We start from the raw sequence: 18,462 nt of genomic DNA on the forward strand, positions 1-18,462 counted from the left end.
TCCCATCTCATTTGAACTCAGCTCCAAATTCCCTGGTATGGCAGATAGCCTGCAGAATTGCTTGACCTGTCTTGATTAAACTAGTTTGGTTGCCCTTTGAAGAAGAGATGGGTCACAAAATATACTCAGCCTGTTCTAACAGCACCTTTGGAGGCACTGTTGCTGTGATCTGCTTTCTCTTTCCTCTCTGGTGTGAAGCAACTGAACAGAGGTGGTAACTACCATACCACTCAAAGTAGTCTTCCCTAATGTGATGTCCTCCACATGTTTGGAACTTACCTCCAATAAGCCACAGACAGAATGGCCATCATCTGTTTGCAGATGATGGGAGTTGTACTTCAAAACATCTAGAGGGTGCCATGACTTAAAGTAATACAGGAACCAGGCCTGAGGGATGCCCTGTTGGATTTTAATCTCTACTGGAGGTTACTGGGAAGAAGGGACAGTAGGGAACTATGCCATTCCGTTACCACAGGTGACGTTACACTAGTGGAAACTAGGTTCTGAACTATGTGCAATAGAAGTATCCCACTAAAGTTACATTTGCTCATTATGCTTATGCAACCCATTGTGCAGCCTGTTGCGCATAACTCCATAAATCCATTGTGTAATGTGTTGCGCAATTCATTGTGCGACTAGTTGAACAACCGCTTGTGCAAACATAACGGGCAACCACTTGTGCAACAAAAAGATTCAGTGGAGCTCCACTAGCTATTTGAATTTGCGGAATGTCACTGCTGAATACTGCCCAAAGATCTCCTCTAGGTTCTTCTGTTCTGATAGGAATGCCAAGAATTTCTCAAAGATGATGGCAGATAAATGACATTTTAAAAAAACAAACAAACAAACATTGTAAACACCTAACCGATGTGGCATATAGGACAGAAGGAGCTTAGAAATATCATCACTTTATGCAACATGATGGCTACATGCTGCTCTCATCTCTTTAATGTAGCACTAGGAAGGCAGACATGTTGCTCATGGGTGGACACATTTTCACATGAAACACTTTCATGCAAGGAACTAACAACTAAACAAACGTGAGAGGGTTAGTCTGGCTTTCCCCAAGCTGGTGACCTCCAGATGTATTTGATTGGATCTGCCATCACCCCCATCCAGCATAGCCAATGTCCATGTAGACCATTGTAGCCTAGCCCATCTGGGGGGCACCAAGAGATTGGGGATGCCCAGTAGAGGTTGGTGGCACCAATGTCAGTGGGGAGGTGAACACGCTCCAGGTTTCAGTCAGCACTCAAAAGGAGCTATCGAAGGGGAAGGCTGAACTCGTCAATTTGCAATTTCAATCAGGGCTTAACTACAAGTCATATGGGAGATCCATGAATGAATTTCCTTTCTTTCTTTTAAGCCTTAAAAACAGAATGAAGGGGGAAAATTTGGAGTAGGTCTTCATGTGGGGATTTAATCCTTTCCCCACCCCACACACATCATTTTCCAATTATAAATTTCACCATCACCCCTACAGCTGCCATTAATATTAAAAGAGGGGAAAGGACATGTACAATACAGATATTTCTTTTCTCTCTCTCTCTCTGGCTAATAACAATTTCCATCGCAGAAAGGGTGCTGGGTTTTACCCCCCCCCTCCTCTGATGCCAAACCCAAATCCCAGTCATGTCACGCATACCCCACATGGCTGCTTTTAAGGCTAAAATTAAAAAAAGGCATCAGGAAATCCAATCACAGATTTCCCCTGCTGACACATGTGCTGTTTGGTCTTCAGTGTCGCCTTTCAGCCCTGTCCAAAAATTGGTCAAGACAGAAGAACCGATTTAAGCTGATTTCATCCCATTAAGGTGCTTTATTTTTCAGTGGACTTAAATTGGCTTAAATCTAATTCATCTGTGATCCGATGCAGTTAAGTAAAGTAGTATCAGTTTCCAGGGTCTTAAGGCTTTGTCAGCTTTGGTGTAGAGCTGCCACAGAATTGAACTATTGTCTTTTTAAAAAAACAAATTATGAAGAAATTCCTGGTCTAGCCTTTAAGCCACTGATCTTTATTCAAATCAGTTCAAAAATGAAGGGGAATGTATAAATTCACCCTCTTTTAAATCTGAATTATTTTCAACCAGCTTTGTGAATGGTCAAGGTAGAAGTGTTTAAAAATAAATAAATCCAATTTTACTTTTGCATCTTCATAGGTCAAGTTAAAACCAAAAAGAAAGAAAAAAGTATGATGGGCTTTAGCCTTTTACTCTTATTTGTTTAAGAGTGTCAGTGATCCCTTTTCCGAGGCTGTCAAATAGCCAGTATTTATAGGTAAAGGTAACCAATCCAGTAAACGAGGTTGAACAGGGCAAAGGCTGTGGGGAAGAAGATCCGAGAGTAGGAGTCAATTTTGGCCACTCGGATGTGTATTCTTCCTTCCCTCCATGACCCCGTGCGGCAGTCATCGAAGCAACAAAAGAAGCTGGTGCAGTTTTTACCCTCAAGGCACTCGTATCCGTAACTGTTGTCGCGTTCTTGAAAGTGACGGATATTGTTCATTGGGATTAACGTTGATCCAGGGCCGGCAGGAAGTACAGGCCGATTCTAAAGAGAACGACAACTGGTTAAAGCTTTGCTTCCACGAACTAGCCAAAAGTGGAGTAGAAACAGGGAGATGGAAGAGTTTCAGCCTACACATGCATTAAATCGTGCGGTACGGTTTTTTCAATTTTTTCTTGATTATGCCATTCTGGCTTCAGGTGTATGATCTCATGTTTGAATAATCTCCTATATAAGAAGCCACAATGATAACCAAAAATTAGTATAGCAAGAAGAAAAGCTCTAGCTAGTTGTAATATCCTATTTTTTCTATACACAGTAGCCTACGTGAAATGGTTCAGCCCACGGAAACCTATGTCATGTGTTTCTGCTGAATATTTAGATCAGCTCTAATCAAAGCATAGGTTCCCACCCCCCTCATACTCACCACCTCATTGAATGTTACCCTCTTGTACCATTCATTGTGATTGATTTCTCTGTTCTTTTGTTTCCTTTATTATCCTTCCACCACAATTTTCTGACTTCCCCTCCCCGACATACACCACACACACACACACACACACACACACACACACACACACACACTTACTTTATTAGGGCTTTTTAAAAACTAGACCAACTTAAGGCTACTTCACACATGTACATCTAAAATATCTGAAATGTGTGCAACTAAAAGTGTAACATTTGAAATGGGTCAATATATAATTGCGAACAACATGACAAATGAACACCTTGATTTGCTGCCACATAAAGTCTGAAAGTCCCATAACTGCATCATTTCAGTATTCCTCATTCATCCTTCCAGCTGTCTATAACATTTTTAGATCAAATTAACAATACTGCCCTAATGTAGATTGTTTTTGTCAGCCTTGCCCTCCAGATGTTTTGGATTTCAACTTCCATCAGTCCCAGCCAACATGGCCAATGGGTAGGAATGCTGATAGATGTAGCTCAAAACATCTAGAGACCAGGTTGAGGAACGCTGCTTAATGTAATTGTCAGTGTTGTTATGGTCCATCAATTCAATTATTCAGTCTATACCGTGTGTCAAATCATTACGATCCCATAATAGTAATGCTATATTCCTTTTTCAAATTGAGCATTATCACACAGGGGGAAATTGTGTTTGTTTACAGTCACTTCTCCACCTGCGTGTTTGTCCCTCATTACTTCCTCTTTTGAAAGAGGAAGTAAACAACATGCAAGTGGGCCATTTTGATCCTGCAGCTTCTCCTGCACACAGCAGGAGATAGAGGCAATTTCTGTCTTTAAAAGTAAGTCACTGAGATGATTTTTTGTCGCGTAAAGAAGGCTAGAAGGGGTGGGAGACGCGTGGGAGGCAAACGACATCATGAGAGGGACCCACAAGAATTCGTGAGTGACTAGTAACAAGTGTGCAATGAAACACTTGTGTGATGGAGCTCATTTATACCTCATAGGATGCACAGTGACATTCATTGCAGTATTTTGGATAATGTGGAATAAAAAGCAGGAAATAACACTATGAAAGTGGTGGTGTGTACGGTATGTGTAATTTGCCCCAACAGTTATCAGTGCACTTTAATACTGATTTAAAGCAGTAGTATAGATCTAGCCCAAGAGAAGGCATTACACATGCCTGAAATATTTGTCTGTAACTGCATTTATCCTAGCGCAGCAGGGTGCAAACAAAGACGGAAGGTGTGAAAGGAGCAAGAATCTTGCTCACATGATATATTTCCAGTGACAACATCTTCTAAATAGCTCTGCTTAATTAATTACATCTTAATATACCTAGGGCACAAACCTTTGCATGTTTGCATGTTTAGACAGAAAAATGTCCTACAACTCCCAGCATTCCCCTTTGTGCTGTCTAAGAATGAATGTCTTCAAAGTCTGTTAATGCTCTAGAAATGGAAATGAAATGGAACAGTAGCCAGCAACCAATGGAGCTACTCAAAGTTTCAATAAAAGTTGCTGAAATTGTATGATTAATTTTTAAATAGGTATTTTTTGCACAAGCTGCTTTTTCAGCATTCTTGGTAACATTAGGATCTAATTGAGCCAATTACTGTTGGCAATGCTGTTAAAATGCAGTGCTTAAACACATTTTATAATACAGCAGGCAGATAATTTGCTCTTCTTGTGGAGATATAAACATAGGACACGTTTTTGACATATTGGTTGCTAAAAAATTATATCTTATCAGCAGGGGGGAATATCTAATTTCCTTAATTGAATAGTAAGCATTGTAGAAGAGATGTGGGATCAAAGATGAGTACAATTTCTATGATACCAGATGGACATATCTGTTAACTGTTTAACTGCTGGCAAAGGAGGAAGCAAACTCCTGTGCTCAGGAGAGGAGTAAATTGATTATGCTCAACGCGTTTCGGAAGGATTGCCTCCTTCTTCAGGAGCTGTTTTATGTCCTTTTTGAATTTCCTGGTCTGCAAGAGCAATAATATTTCCTTCTCTTTTGAGTGCTGTAAATGCTGGGTTTTTTAAAGCTTTTTTAACTGTAGCTGTTTAACTGTTTAAGTGTACCTGTTCAGTTTATAAATTTTAAAGTTTTTTTTAAAAAATAAACAGGTTTTAAATGAGATGACACAAAGCCATGAAGTTCATTAATGCAGCTTGATTTGTTGGTTAACACAGGTGCTAATGGTTAATCATTATTATGACATTTGTTTCTGGTCTACTCCTGACCGATTTTTGGCTCAGTTTATTTTATTTATTATTATTTTCTTACATTTCTATGCTATCTTTTTTCCTCTTGTAAGGAACTCGAGGGAGCTTACATGCTCCTCCTCCTCCTCTTCTCCATTTTACCCTTACAACAACCCTGTAAGGTACTGTAGTTTAGGCTGAGAATCAGTGACTGGCCCAAAGTCATCCAGGGAATTTCATGGCCAAGTGGAGTGCGGGTTCATACCCGGATCTCCTGAGCCCCAACTCAACACTCCAACCACTACACTACACTACACTGGCTTCCAACTGCCATTATTTACGAGGGACTGTCCCTTTTTCCTATCTCACGTGTATGTGTGTGTGTGTGTATGAATGAACAGGAGGAGGGCATAAAACCATCAGCTCAAAAGGTGGTTTTGTTTGCCACCATATGTAGGAGAAAGAGAGGGCATCCTCATGTGAACTGACAGCGTGCTCCAATACACTGACATCACAAAAGGGATCTAGGGGTGGGGAATGGTGAATCTGTCTATTTCAGTTTCTCCACTTCTCATTTTTCTGATTTTAAGTTCAGCTCATCCCAAACTCTGGGGCTTTATCAAAACTTTGTTCTTTTAAAAATCGTGCTCTTAATATGATGGTTTTATTCTTTTATTCTATTTGTTGTTCACCACTCTGAGATCATTGGATGGGGAGCAGTAAATAAATATTGTAAATAAAATAAAGAAACTCTGAGAATTTTTTTTAAAAGTTGGAATGAACATTCATATACATTTTTGTGGGCATTTTCCCCAATACATAATATTTACATAATTTTCCTTAATATATAATTTTTGCAAGCAATTTTGCTAGTATAATACATTTCTGAACATTATTTCCACTAATATACACATCTATGTGTGCACATTTTTCTACGATACACATTTTAATGCATTTTTGGATTGGAGAAATCCATTGCAAAATTCAGGGAAGTTCACATTTTGAAAGATAGCTGAATTTTGGTTTGTGTATTGGTTCAAAAGTGTGAAATTGGGTATGTTTGCACTAAAACGTGAGCCAAGCAATTTATCCCCCATCCCTATCTAGGGCTGCAGTCTCAGGCCTTAGCTAGACCTAAGGTTTATCCTGGGATTGTCCCGGGGTCATCCCTGTTCATGTAAATGATACACAGGGGATCACGGAAGCAGGCAGGGATGACCCTGGGATAAACCTTAGGTCTAGCTAAGGCCTCAGTTTCTGCAGGGAGCCATCAATGTTGGAAATAATGCACAAGTCTGGACGTGTGCACTTCTTCTTGTATAGGGAGTGCTCCTTGGATTTTGCTGCCTCGGGCAACAGTCTAGTCTGCCTATATAGTAGGATAACAAGTAAATGATGAAACAATGGATATTTGTTTTGGCAACAATGAAAAAAGATGTTTGTTTTTAACTCTAGGAGCAAAGTGCCAATTTGGGTAACTCAGCCTTTACTTTGATTTATTTCAGCATTATGGTTTGCTTTTATGTACAGAGAATTAAATATAGGAAATGCTTTCCATCCTATATTTTTAACTTAGCCATTCTTCCATCCGAGAAAGCTCTTTGCAGTGTTCATGATTACAGTTCAGTAAATCCTTATTCCAACTAGTATGCTCGGCAATTCTGCTTTTAAAAAAACCTCAACATCATAGAAACAAAAAGTAACTTCTTATTTATTTATAGGAGATGGCTAAATTTATATATTGCTTAATGATATGCTGCATATTAATATTTTAGTATGTTTGCCCTTTGGGGATTATTAAATGTTCATGTTGCCGTGCACTAGCCTCTTTTGAAGTTCAAAATCACTGAACAGAGAAAGTAATTGTTATTTATAGTGACTGAGACAGTGGCATTTTTTAAAAAATGAGCTCTTTCCAAACACAACAAAAATGACTATAGAACTTCACATTTCTCACAGCAGAGATCCTGTGAGAAATGAAACCTGTCTATAATAATTATTTTATTTCATGTGCCATTAGTAATAATATGAAAATGATGGCAAGGGTGGGCAAATTGTTGCCCTCCAGATATTTTAGAATATACTCCCATAAGCCCCAGCTAGTATGGCAAATGCCTGTGGATTATGGGAGTTGTAGTCCAAAACATCTTATGAACGTCATGTTGCATATGCATTTCATTACTCTATAGCTAAAACTACACAAAAGCAAAGGGAAGAACCCAGAGAGAAAAAGGGCAGATGAAAAATATCTTAAGGTACATTGATATCATCACTTTGGCTGCCAGTCCACATTTACAGACAATTTAGTACCACTGAAATCAATAGTAGAACTCTGCATAATCATGTCCAAGTATGACCCTGTTCAGACAACACACTAAACCACTATGGTTAAGCATTTTGTAAACCGCCCAGAGAGCTTTGGCTATGGGGTGGTATGTAAATGTAATAAATAAATAAAATAAAAAATAAACATTATGGCTTAGACTGTCATGTGAACCATGACTTAGCAGGCCATGTGAACCATTCCTAACCATGGTGGCTACATAACCATGGTTTAAACACACTCACTAACTATTTGCTGCAAAAGGGTTATCGACCTAACCATGGCTTAGCATGTTGTCTGAACAGGCCCTATTATGATACACTTTTAAAAAATAAATTTCTATCCCAATAAGCACAGTTGTCATAATTCCTGCAATGTGCACCGTTAAAATAAAGTGAAGTACAGAATTGTGTGCTATATACAAAACTTGGTTGGCCACTGTGTGAACAGAGTGCTGGACTAGATGGATCCTTGGTCAGACCCAGCATGGCTCTTCTTATGCTCATATTAATGAGACAAATACAACCATAATTTGTCACTGCATGCTTTGCAAGGAGCAGAAGAAATCATGCCAGACTTGCCTACTATAAACCGCTAAGCTACATTTTCAGACTGGCCAAACATGCCGGCTCTGTTCCCTTGCTCCTCTACCTCCTCTGGTTTCCATACATGCACACCCCGCCACACCTAGAGGGCTCTCCCTAGCCCCACCCAAATAGCATTTATATATAAAGTTGGCAACCCAATGTGAGCCACTATGTGATAGCTCACAAGAAAGAGCATCCAGATCTGGTCATAGCCTGATGGAACTTGTCCACTTGTACCACTGCAAGGACCAGCTTGACAACTCGCACCTCAGCAAACATCAGTACAGATGTGCTAGTACTATGTCCCTTCCTCACCATAGCTTTTCCAGGAATGGAAACAGGCAGACAGAGGTAGGAACAGCCTGGCAGCAGTATGCAATGGCTGCTAATCAACCTGGAGATGGACTCAGATGAGCACCATTGTTTCTCTGCCAAATTGCTGTAGTAGATGTTGTGGTATTTTTAAGTAGTCATAAACAGACAGAAAGATTTGCTGTAGCAGTCTCCTTATTACTAGATTTGGTACTAAGCAAATGCTGGTTATTTGGGGTCTGGGGGTTGCTGTAATTGGAAGTGCTTGAGCAGACGAAAATGTTTTTCTAACATAGGAAACAAAACATAAACCAAGTAGACTAGATGGTATCTGTCACTGCTATTGGGGCTAATGCTGAGATGTTTTAATTGCTTATTTCATGTATTATCTTACCCATCTTCAAAGAACTCTGGCTAAAACTGAAAAAAGGTAATTTTTGATTTGTAACAAAAAGAAGAAGAAAACCTCAACTAATCAGCAATAGCTTCAAAATGCATGGGAATCTTCTTAAAAGAGAACATCTAAAAAGAATCAAAAATTCAATACCACCTGAGATGAAAACCAGATTCAAAGGGCTTAAACAGTTTACCATGGGAATATCATCACCTGGCCGGGGTGGGTGGGTGGCGCATACCCATAGCATAGCCTCTCTAATGGGATGTGCTTGAGTACAACGCCCATCCCATTTGCCATACTGTATTGGGATGATGTGATTTGTAGTCCAACACACCTAAAAGGTGCCAGATTGTGGAAGGCTGCCTTAGTGCCAGGAATCATCCCCATTCCTTGCCTGGGTTTAGAGCCTGTGTATGGATTGACCCTTCCCTTGTAGTGATGGAGAAACACATGAGGATCTGAGTCATGGCTGTAGTAATTAGGTTTTGACTGTTCTGGAATGTCTTAGCGTGTATAGCTACAGATCGTTAGCTATATGATTTCTGAAGCATGTAACCGTTAAGGTTTTGCCACAGAAGTCTCACTGATTTGCGTGTCCCGAGTCAGTTTGCCAGAATGCGTGCTTGCCTGAGGGACCAGGAAACCTGACACTTAGGCCCTTTCTACACCTAAGGATTTTCCCAGGCAAATGGAGGGATCGTCCCTGCTTGCTCCCGGGATCCCGTTTAGGCCATTTCTACACCAGCCTTTTCCCCCGGGATCATCCCTGTGCATCCAAATGACACGCAGAGGATCCTGGGAGCAGGCAAGGATGATCCCTCCATTTCCCTGGGATAACCCTTAGGTTGCGAAAATGCCTTGGATGCACAGGGATGATCCCGGGATACAAGCATGGTGTAGACATGCCCTTAGAGAATAACCGAACCCCCTTTTCCCCACTCTCCCTATCCCACACATAGAGTATGGAAATGAAAGGACTTTCTCACCTTCCTTCCTGCCTCTGTGCTCGGTCAAGGAATGCAAACTCTAGCTATGATACCACCCAGTATTATATAGCCAATGGAGCTTCAAGCTTTAGGTGAAACTCAGTTTCAAGTTTATATATATGACACCATCAGGTAAGTTTTTCTAGAGGTCATATATGGAAAACCTAGACCACAGAACACTGTAGATTTCTAAGATGTCTCCTCTCCAACCTTGCTCCTGAAATGTTTCCTAAAACGTGTCCTCCTTAACAAATTTTAGGACCAGGATGATAAAACTTGCGAATCATCCAAACATTTACGCTTACCGATGACTTGTTTTTTGATTTCTCATCTTTCTCCTTGGCCCCTTTTTTGTTGCTGGTGAAGTAGTGCAAGGTGCCGTACTCCATCAAGGCGGCAAAGACAAAAATGAAGCACACAGAGACAAAGAGGTCCATTGCTGTTACATAGGAAACTTTGGGCAGAGACTTCCTCGCAATTGTACTCAGCGTCGTCATGGTCAGCACAGTGGTGATACCTGATCGGGAAAAAAGGGGGAAACAGTTTCAACCAAGAAACCGTGACACAATATTTTGGTATCAGATTCTGAAGATCACTGGAGGATGGGCCATTCCCAGATCTACAAGGGAAACAACTGTGAAGTAGCTGCTAATGACTATAGAAGTTTGGCTCTCTAAGGGCACAAAGTCATGGAAATGGGGATCTGATTGTGCTTTAATGATGCGTGTATAGTATTTTAATTGGATTACTTTTGCCAGTCACTTCAGGAGGCTGCTGGCTGAAAGCAGAAAGCAAATGAAAAGCAAAGTCATGGCAGGCATCATTTTATATGGAAAAAGTATTGTCAGAACCTAAATTAGTTTCAGTGTATTCCAAGGAACACTACATTTAGGTTTTAAAGTCACATATATCTCTTAGAACATTGTTGTCCCTTCCAGCCTGCTGACTGTTTTGTTTATTTATTTATTTTAAAAATGCTGCTGCATAGGTTTTGAATCATTGTTTGTATATATATTTTTGAGGGGTACTTTGTTTTAAATATTTTTTAAGAGGTGTTTTATGGTGTTCCCTCTGTATGTAGCTTAGTGCACCTTGTGGCTGAAAAGCACTATATAAATATGAATAAATAGAGACACTTATCCCAGCAAAGGGGTTAGCATATTTATTTTTAGAGGGGTATATTTCACCTTTATTGTACCACTCTGTCTGTCTTTGACAAGCAAGCAAAACAGCACAGAAGATCTATGGCCTTGTTCACATGATCTGTTATTCCGACAGAACAGCCCTTTTTACCCATTCCAATCATTGTTATGTCCAGTGGTTTAATCCAGAAGGTCAAAGAGAGCTCAAATGGGAGAAAAACAGTGTGTGGATTACTGAACTTGGTACATGAGTGTAGTTATCACTGAATGACCGAAAATATGCCTGGCTCAATATGTTCAATGTGGTTTCTGTTTAAAAGACCAGACCATGTGGTTGATCATCTATGTGGGAAGCCTTCTGAATGATGGTGGCTTTGAGCATGGTCCAGCTCATCTCAACCCTGTGGGTTGTGCTCCTATGATTTTGTCATGTGAAAAGCTATGGAGTGATTTGGGCCATTTCTACACCTGCCTTTTTTTACACATGCAAATGACACACAGGGGATCGTGGGAGCAGGCAGGGACGATCCGTCAATTTTCCTGGGATAATCCTTAGGTTTAGAAAGGGCCTGTGTCATTTTCAAACACCCATCATGGCCGGGCAGCATTCCACCATTAGGTAAAGTGAGGGAGCTGCCTCAAGTAGCTGATTTAGGGTGTCATGAAAGGGACACAAATGGCTAGTTATTTAATTTATGATTGTTGTATTTGGACTGCAAGGGAGGGGGAGAGGTGCTACGGGATATTCTGCCTCAGAGGCAAAATAACTTGACAAGCCTTGGGTACTATGCACCTTGCCTTAGGGGAGCGGGGCATAAGCACAGTGCTTAAGTGCTATATAAAGCAATGGCAGCAACTATTAAAAACTAAGACACGATTCAAACACAGGAACATACAAGTCAACGTGATTGGAAGATGTACCTAAAGATGTCCTTGCAGGCACGGCATCTTTATTAATCCAGAATGAGACCCAGGAAAGAACAACAGTCAGTATACAGGGAATGTATGTCTGAATTGTAAAATATCCCATACGTCTGCTGAGAACGAAGAAGATTGTCATGACAACATAATCTCCTGCAAGGAAAACACACACACATGCAGTCTATTATCTCATGCAACTGACCTTCGGTTCCACTTTTCTTGTTGCTTTCTTCCCAAAATAACCCCTTTCTGTGGTTGAAAGTCTGCTGCTGGGGAAGTATTCCCTGACTGAAATATCTGGCTGCTTTGTGGAGACTAGTGTCCAGTAATCATCTATTTCAAAACTGAATCTTTGAACAGGGGCAAGTTGAATAAGTACATAATGTTTGGTTGAATCCAGGTTAAAGTGCATGCGATCGGGCAGGTGGAAGGGGGTATCTCTGCCCCCTTCTCCCCATGGTGGCCCCTCCAACCTCCCCACAATGCTCCCCATATTTAATGGGGAAGGCTGTAGGGCACGGGAGGGAGGATTTCCCCAAACTGGGCAGAAACAGTCTCTGTGAAGGTGTTTCTGCCCAATTTGGGAGTATACCCTCTGTCCCATGCACCACAGCCTACACCATTTGACAGGATCCCCACCCCTCTGTGTGGAAAAGGGGGCACTGGAACAGGTCTCCTGGGGAGGAAGAGTTTGGGAAGTCTGGATTCAAACCTGGATTCAAACATATATGTTAAAACTAATTGCCTGAGGCCTTAGCTAGACCTAAGGATTATCCCAGGCAAATGGAGGGGTCATCCCTGCCTGCTCCCGGGATCCCCTGTGTGTCATTTGGATGCATAGGGATGATCCTGGGACGATCCCGGGATATAGGCCTGGTCTAGCCATGGCCTACGAAGATCCTGCATTCTGTGCTTTTATGCTAAGTGAGCCAAAATAAAAGTGGTCCCCCCAGGGAGGGGGATGGTAATTGTAATTATATTTTTTCTTACTGATACAGACAGAGGAGGGGTTCTGCTTATTGTTTTCTATATTTCCTGTTCTGAAACCTCAATGAAATAATCCGTTATAATGACAGAATTGCTAAATTCATTTGTAACAAATGAAGCAACTGTACTTGCATTTTCTTTGTATAATATCAAACGCACTAAAAATAGCAACAACAACAAAAACTCCACTGCATGAGCCCAGAAGTATCTGCAATCCAGTTTATATAGATACAGGGAAAGTTCAGTTGTTTCCTTACCAGACTGTGTATGAGAAATATCTGTCGTATTTCGTAAGCCTACAAATGCAAATTGATACAGTCTCCAGTATTTGGGATCTGCCACTTCAACAGAGGATTTCTTCCATTTGTATACAATTTCATTCCTTGGGTATCCATCTAGAAAATAGCAGCACAACATGTGTGCCAAAAATCAATTAGTTTGCCACAATAGAGATTTGAAGTAATCCTGATGCAGACTGATTTGCTGTGTCCTGTATATGTCTGCAGGGATTCTTTTAGGGAATTGTCTGACTCATTGCGGGGTAAAAGGTCTCGCTTGAAAGCAAAGTGGAGATGTAAATAAGGATGCTTCTCCGTGGTACTGCTAAGAGTCATGGCCCCTAATTATGAAGGTACTTCCTGTTGCAGTACATTTGATCAGGGCTATGTCTAGACCCTGATTCCACTCTTAGGCAGCGGTCTGGCTTTTTCCAAAACTTGAGTGGTGTTTCACTATTTTTGAGGGGAAGAATTTGCATTAATTTGCATTAGAGCTTAATGAACACTTGTGCAAATACTCTAATGTGCATTAGTTATGTAAATTAATGCTATTATGCATTAACTAGGGCACATTAGCACAATTAGAATGAAATTATATTTAAAACAACAACAACAACAACAACGATTCCATCAATGAGCAGGAGATGCCCAGTAGTCCACAGACAGACAAGGTTTTTTTTTTTTTTAAAAAAAAAAAGTCCATACATCCCTTGCCACACAGAGGAGGGCCAGGATCTCTTCTCAATCATCACAGAGTGCAGGAGATGGACTAATGGGCTCAAGTTACAGGAAGCCAGATTCTGGCTGGACATCAGGAAAAACATCCTGACTGTTAAAGCAGTAAAACAAAGAAACCAATATCCTAGGGAGGTTGTGGGCTCTCCCACCCTAGTGGCACTCAAGTTGGCCGATATGGCCAACTCTGGTGGCTCCACCCCCACCCCACCCCACATGTTGAGCAGAAGCTCAGAAGGTGGAGACCGAATCAGGATCCCCGCTCACACAGGATTCCTGGCCATGTGGGGGATCCTACATACATTCTGTTTTCTGAGCAGACGTGAGGAGCATAGAGATGGTGGGGATGGCAGCATTTGGGAGTAGGGCCAGCAGAGCAACCGCACTCCCCCTATCCAGGTGTTCATGGATTCATGGAGAGGAATTCTGAGCAGGGCTACAGCATTCAGTTGATTTTAGATCTTGTTGTTGTTGTTGTTACAACATTTCAATTCCCTTTGCCCAGACCACTTTTCTGCAGGGCCCAGTTCTTCCTTTGGATTATCACAGCCTTCTAGGCAGCACTTTACCCAATATAAATCTTGTTGATCCTGTAGTTCATGTGGACTAGGAGCAATTGGAATGAGGATCACACCCCCTTCCTCTTCCTTAATGTGTAATTTGTGATTTGGCAGATTCTCTGAAAAAGAATGAGAGAATATCTCCCATTCTCTTCCTTTATTGTTTCTCTGATTTGCTGTGCCCTGTGTTCCACCTCTCACGAATGTCATTTTAACTACAAGAATTTCTGAAATTGTTTCTAGATCTGGAGCATGGAAAGTTTACCCTTCCTTCCATTCACTTGTAACTCTCCCCTTCTCCTAAACTACTGCCAAACACTTACCAACAAAGCCATTTTGATGGGACTGTATGTGTGATTGCATTGAGATCCTTTCTGTGTGGTGTTTTATTAATGTGTATATGCGCTTCTGCATATTGATAAAACACTACAGAAAAATAATCTTAATGAAAACATATATACAATCTCATCAAGCTTGTGTTGTTGTTGCTGCTGCTGCTGCTGCAGTGTTTGGTCAATATGCACATGTGCATCAGTAAAACATGATATCAGAATAACTCTTTGGAAATCACAGATTCTGAAAACACTTTCAAGCTGAAGTAATGCAGTACTGAAGACGAAGCAATAAATAACCTTTTAAAGAGATACACAGTACTTATGTTTCATCCCCTATTAAGTTTAACATTTAGAAATAAATTGTTTAGATGTACTCAGTGATTTATTCTGCCCGTGACAGTGTTATGTCATTGCAAGCAAATTAATTTTATATGCTTATTACAGTTTATAACACTGGGCATAATTCTGAAAGCCACTGAAGCTAGAAATTCTTAGAGAAATGTAGGCTCAGTGGGAACAGTTCAAGGGATCAAGCAACAATCTATTAGCAATTATTATATTAATTTTGTCATATATGAATGGATCTCATGTCAATGCCAGGAACAGATAATTGTATGTAACAGCCTTTCCTAACCTTCTGCCTTTCAGATGTTTTGGATTTCAACTCTCATGAGCCCCAGCCAGAAAGGCTAATGGTAAGGAATCCTGGAATTTGTAGTACTAAACATCTGGAGGCACCAGGTTGGGAAAGGCTGTTCTAGGGTCCAGTGCAGCCTTCTGCAACTTGTTGCCATCCAGATGTGTCAGACCACAATTCCCATCATCTCCAGCCAGCATCTATTTCAGTATTACAGCATTGGCCACATTGCCTGAGGATGGTAGAAGTTGTAGTCTAAAACATCTGGAGGGCTCCAGATTGGGGAAGGCTGGTGTATAATTATTACTCATAGATTGGTAGGTGACATTTGTATCTCATCCTTCCTTGACAGAGCTCAAGTTGATCCACAAACCGTGTTAAGTCAGAATACTTAGATGTAAGCAAATTTCAGTGGAACGGTCAAGGAGGCATGTCAGAGATTGCAGGTTTATAAGACTAGACAAGATCTTATTAGTTCTGGATCATGCTGGGCTTGGAAGCTGCAGGGCACTACCTGGCCATCTGCAGTGGTGGCGCTGCAGAGACAGGTCTGCAGTTTCCCCAGTCTGCAGGCTGCCTGGGTGAAGTACTGGTTTCTACTACCTAGTTATGATTCACATCTATTTCCATGAAATTGGATCCAAATTAAGTCGTGCTTAGAGTAAACCTATTGAAATTAATTAGAAAGGTAAGTCATGGATAACTTAAATCCCACCGATTTCATTTTTGTTTTAATAAGAATTCACCAAAATTTGCAAAGTTCTCCATATTCAGGAGAAATAGGATTTAAGATTAAAAAATAATTTAAAAAATTGAATGTGGAAGAATAAAACTAATAGATATATCCATCCAAACCCAGGGCATTGAGTGCTTAGCTCCTAAAAGTCTGGGTTTGAATCCTGCTGTATTCAACCATGCTAGTACTTCATTAGGGTCACCACTGACTATCTTGGCTATCTTTAACAACCAGTGGTGTGGTGGTCAATTTCAAAGCGCAATGACAGTCCCCATAGTCATGTCCCCAAAGAGAGTCCAAAATTACAGGCAGCTGTGTCGCTCCATGTCAACAAACCTGTTCTTAGAAGATGCCATCCCTAGGAGCAGAAATCCTGTAAAGCTAATGGATAATTGCCCATTTGAGACCCTAACCTCGCCCTGAAATACTGTATGTCACAGGAAGGAACATTACATTGTTGCTGGTGAAATACCTCAGTTACATTGAGGAATTGTGTGTGTGTGGGCGGAGGCACATGATGTCAGCTAATAAAAAAGTGTCAGTGCAGCACTTTCAACAGCTTTATGGCAGGCAGGTACAAGATGCTCCCCTCCTATCGAACAGCTGTACCTATCGAATTTGGTCAGTGGAGATGGCTGAGAATTTTGTTTTGTTTTTGATAATTAACCCACATTTACAAATGTCTTCACTTATGGTTTTGTCAATATGAAAGTTAAACTGACAGATGTATCCCTTCCTATTGGAGATCCCGATTTCCATGAATCAGCATCCATTTTACTTATTGCTTATTCATCAAAAGCTCTCCCTGACAAACTTCTTTCACATTCATATTTCGGCAATACCTTTATTTGGACCAACCAAAATTCCACAAAAAATGTGCAAGTTTTCAGTTTCCACAGCACTCCTTAACGTGGCTTACAGCCCACGTGTGTAAAAAAACCTGGATCTGTATAGAAGTTTTTAATCCTTGAATACTGCAGTGCTAAGCAATGAGTTTTCCCCATTCATCAATTACTTCATCTAAATTGGAAAGAAGTGATATGAGATAACAAAGAGATCATGTCATTTCAAACTCAGGAGAACGCAACATGTAACCACTCTGTGGTCTGTTAATCAACAGCGTCTCAACTTCAAAATGAGAAAGATATGAAATATTTTACCACTTACAGCTTGAAAACTCCAGTGGACAGGAATGCTCATCCATAGGAAAGTTATGAAGCTGAAGATAACATTCGGCATTAATTGTCAACCTAATTGGAAGGAAGGGAAAGGTTGTTATGAATGAAACAATCAGACATTTTCATTAGGATAACATGGATGTTTCCCTTAAGTGGCAGACTTCCCAAAGGGTAGCAAAAACTGCTTTTGAAGCGCCCCCCTGTTCCCAAAGCAGTTTTCAATATGTTATGCAGAATGGCTACTTCACAGTGCTGTGCCTAATGACACAATGCATGGTTAATTTATGAAATTTCCTATTGTAGGGTTTACATAGGGTCCTAGACAAATCCACATAAGAGAATACGATTGGCTAGTAGTCATGATAGCTAAATGGAAGCTGCAGGTTCAGAGGCAGGCAATACGCCTCTTAAGGACCACTTGCTGGGGATAGCTAGTGCGTTCACTTATATTGCTGAAAGTGTGTGTGGGGGGTGTGTGGCAGGCAGATTGATAAACCTATTGGACAGGTCTGTCCTGGCACATTCCTTTGTTATGCATAGTACAGACAATATATTGCCATGGGAACTAAACAGCCAATTGCTCCTTGATACATCACTATTTAGGGAATGTAGAGAAAACCAATATGAGAAAGGGACAGATTTAAGGCACTCTACCCCGCTTTGATCCTGCTAAGATTGAGATAATTCAGGTCTGAAGAGGAACAAAAGGGGGGACATTTCATTGGTAGTAATACCAATATGTTGTTTTGATTATTATTATTATTATTATTATTATTATTATTATTATTATTATTATTATTATTTTGCCTCTGAGATGTCCTAGCAGATTGCTCTCCTGTTAAAGCTAGATCTGAACTGAAATTTCTCAGAAGATATTTTTCTGAGGATAATTTGGTGGTCAAAAACCTTTGCTTCCTTCTCTGCCATAAGGCCATTTGGGTATGAGGTCAAACACTTAGGTCATGTCTACACTATCCTGGGATCATCCCTGTGCATCGATATGCCACACAGGGGATCCCGGGAGCAGGCAGGGATGATCCCTCCGTTTTCCTGCGATAACCCTTAGGTGTGGAAAGGGCCTTAGTAAACCCTACAATTGCCAGTGAAAGCTATTCTTACTATATGAGGATCATTCTCTCTCTCTCTCTCTCTCTCTCTCACACACACACACACATGTTTCAGCAAAGAAATGGA

The 18,462-nt window shown here is 40.7% G+C and overlaps 1 protein-coding gene across 1 annotated transcript in view; it reads right to left on the reverse strand.

The window, feature by feature from the left end:
- Window positions 1-2,271: 2,271 nt before the first annotated feature.
- The window catches only part of GABRG1 (gamma-aminobutyric acid type A receptor subunit gamma1), a 78,197-nt gene continuing 62,006 nt past the window's right edge, over window positions 2,272-18,462 (reverse strand). The window contains exons 6-10 of the mRNA XM_063135093.1: window positions 17,258-17,340; window positions 13,067-13,204; window positions 11,823-11,975; window positions 10,065-10,276; window positions 2,272-2,550 (exon numbers count right to left, since the gene is read on the reverse strand). Of these exons, the coding sequence (XP_062991163.1) occupies window positions 2,272-2,550; window positions 10,065-10,276; window positions 11,823-11,975; window positions 13,067-13,204; window positions 17,258-17,340 (865 nt within the window). The remainder of the gene's footprint in view (window positions 2,551-10,064; window positions 10,277-11,822; window positions 11,976-13,066; window positions 13,205-17,257; window positions 17,341-18,462) is intronic.

This window comes from Elgaria multicarinata, chromosome 10 (assembly GCF_023053635.1).
Source record: "Elgaria multicarinata webbii isolate HBS135686 ecotype San Diego chromosome 10, rElgMul1.1.pri, whole genome shotgun sequence".
Taxonomy (NCBI): Eukaryota; Metazoa; Chordata; class Lepidosauria; order Squamata; family Anguidae; genus Elgaria; species Elgaria multicarinata.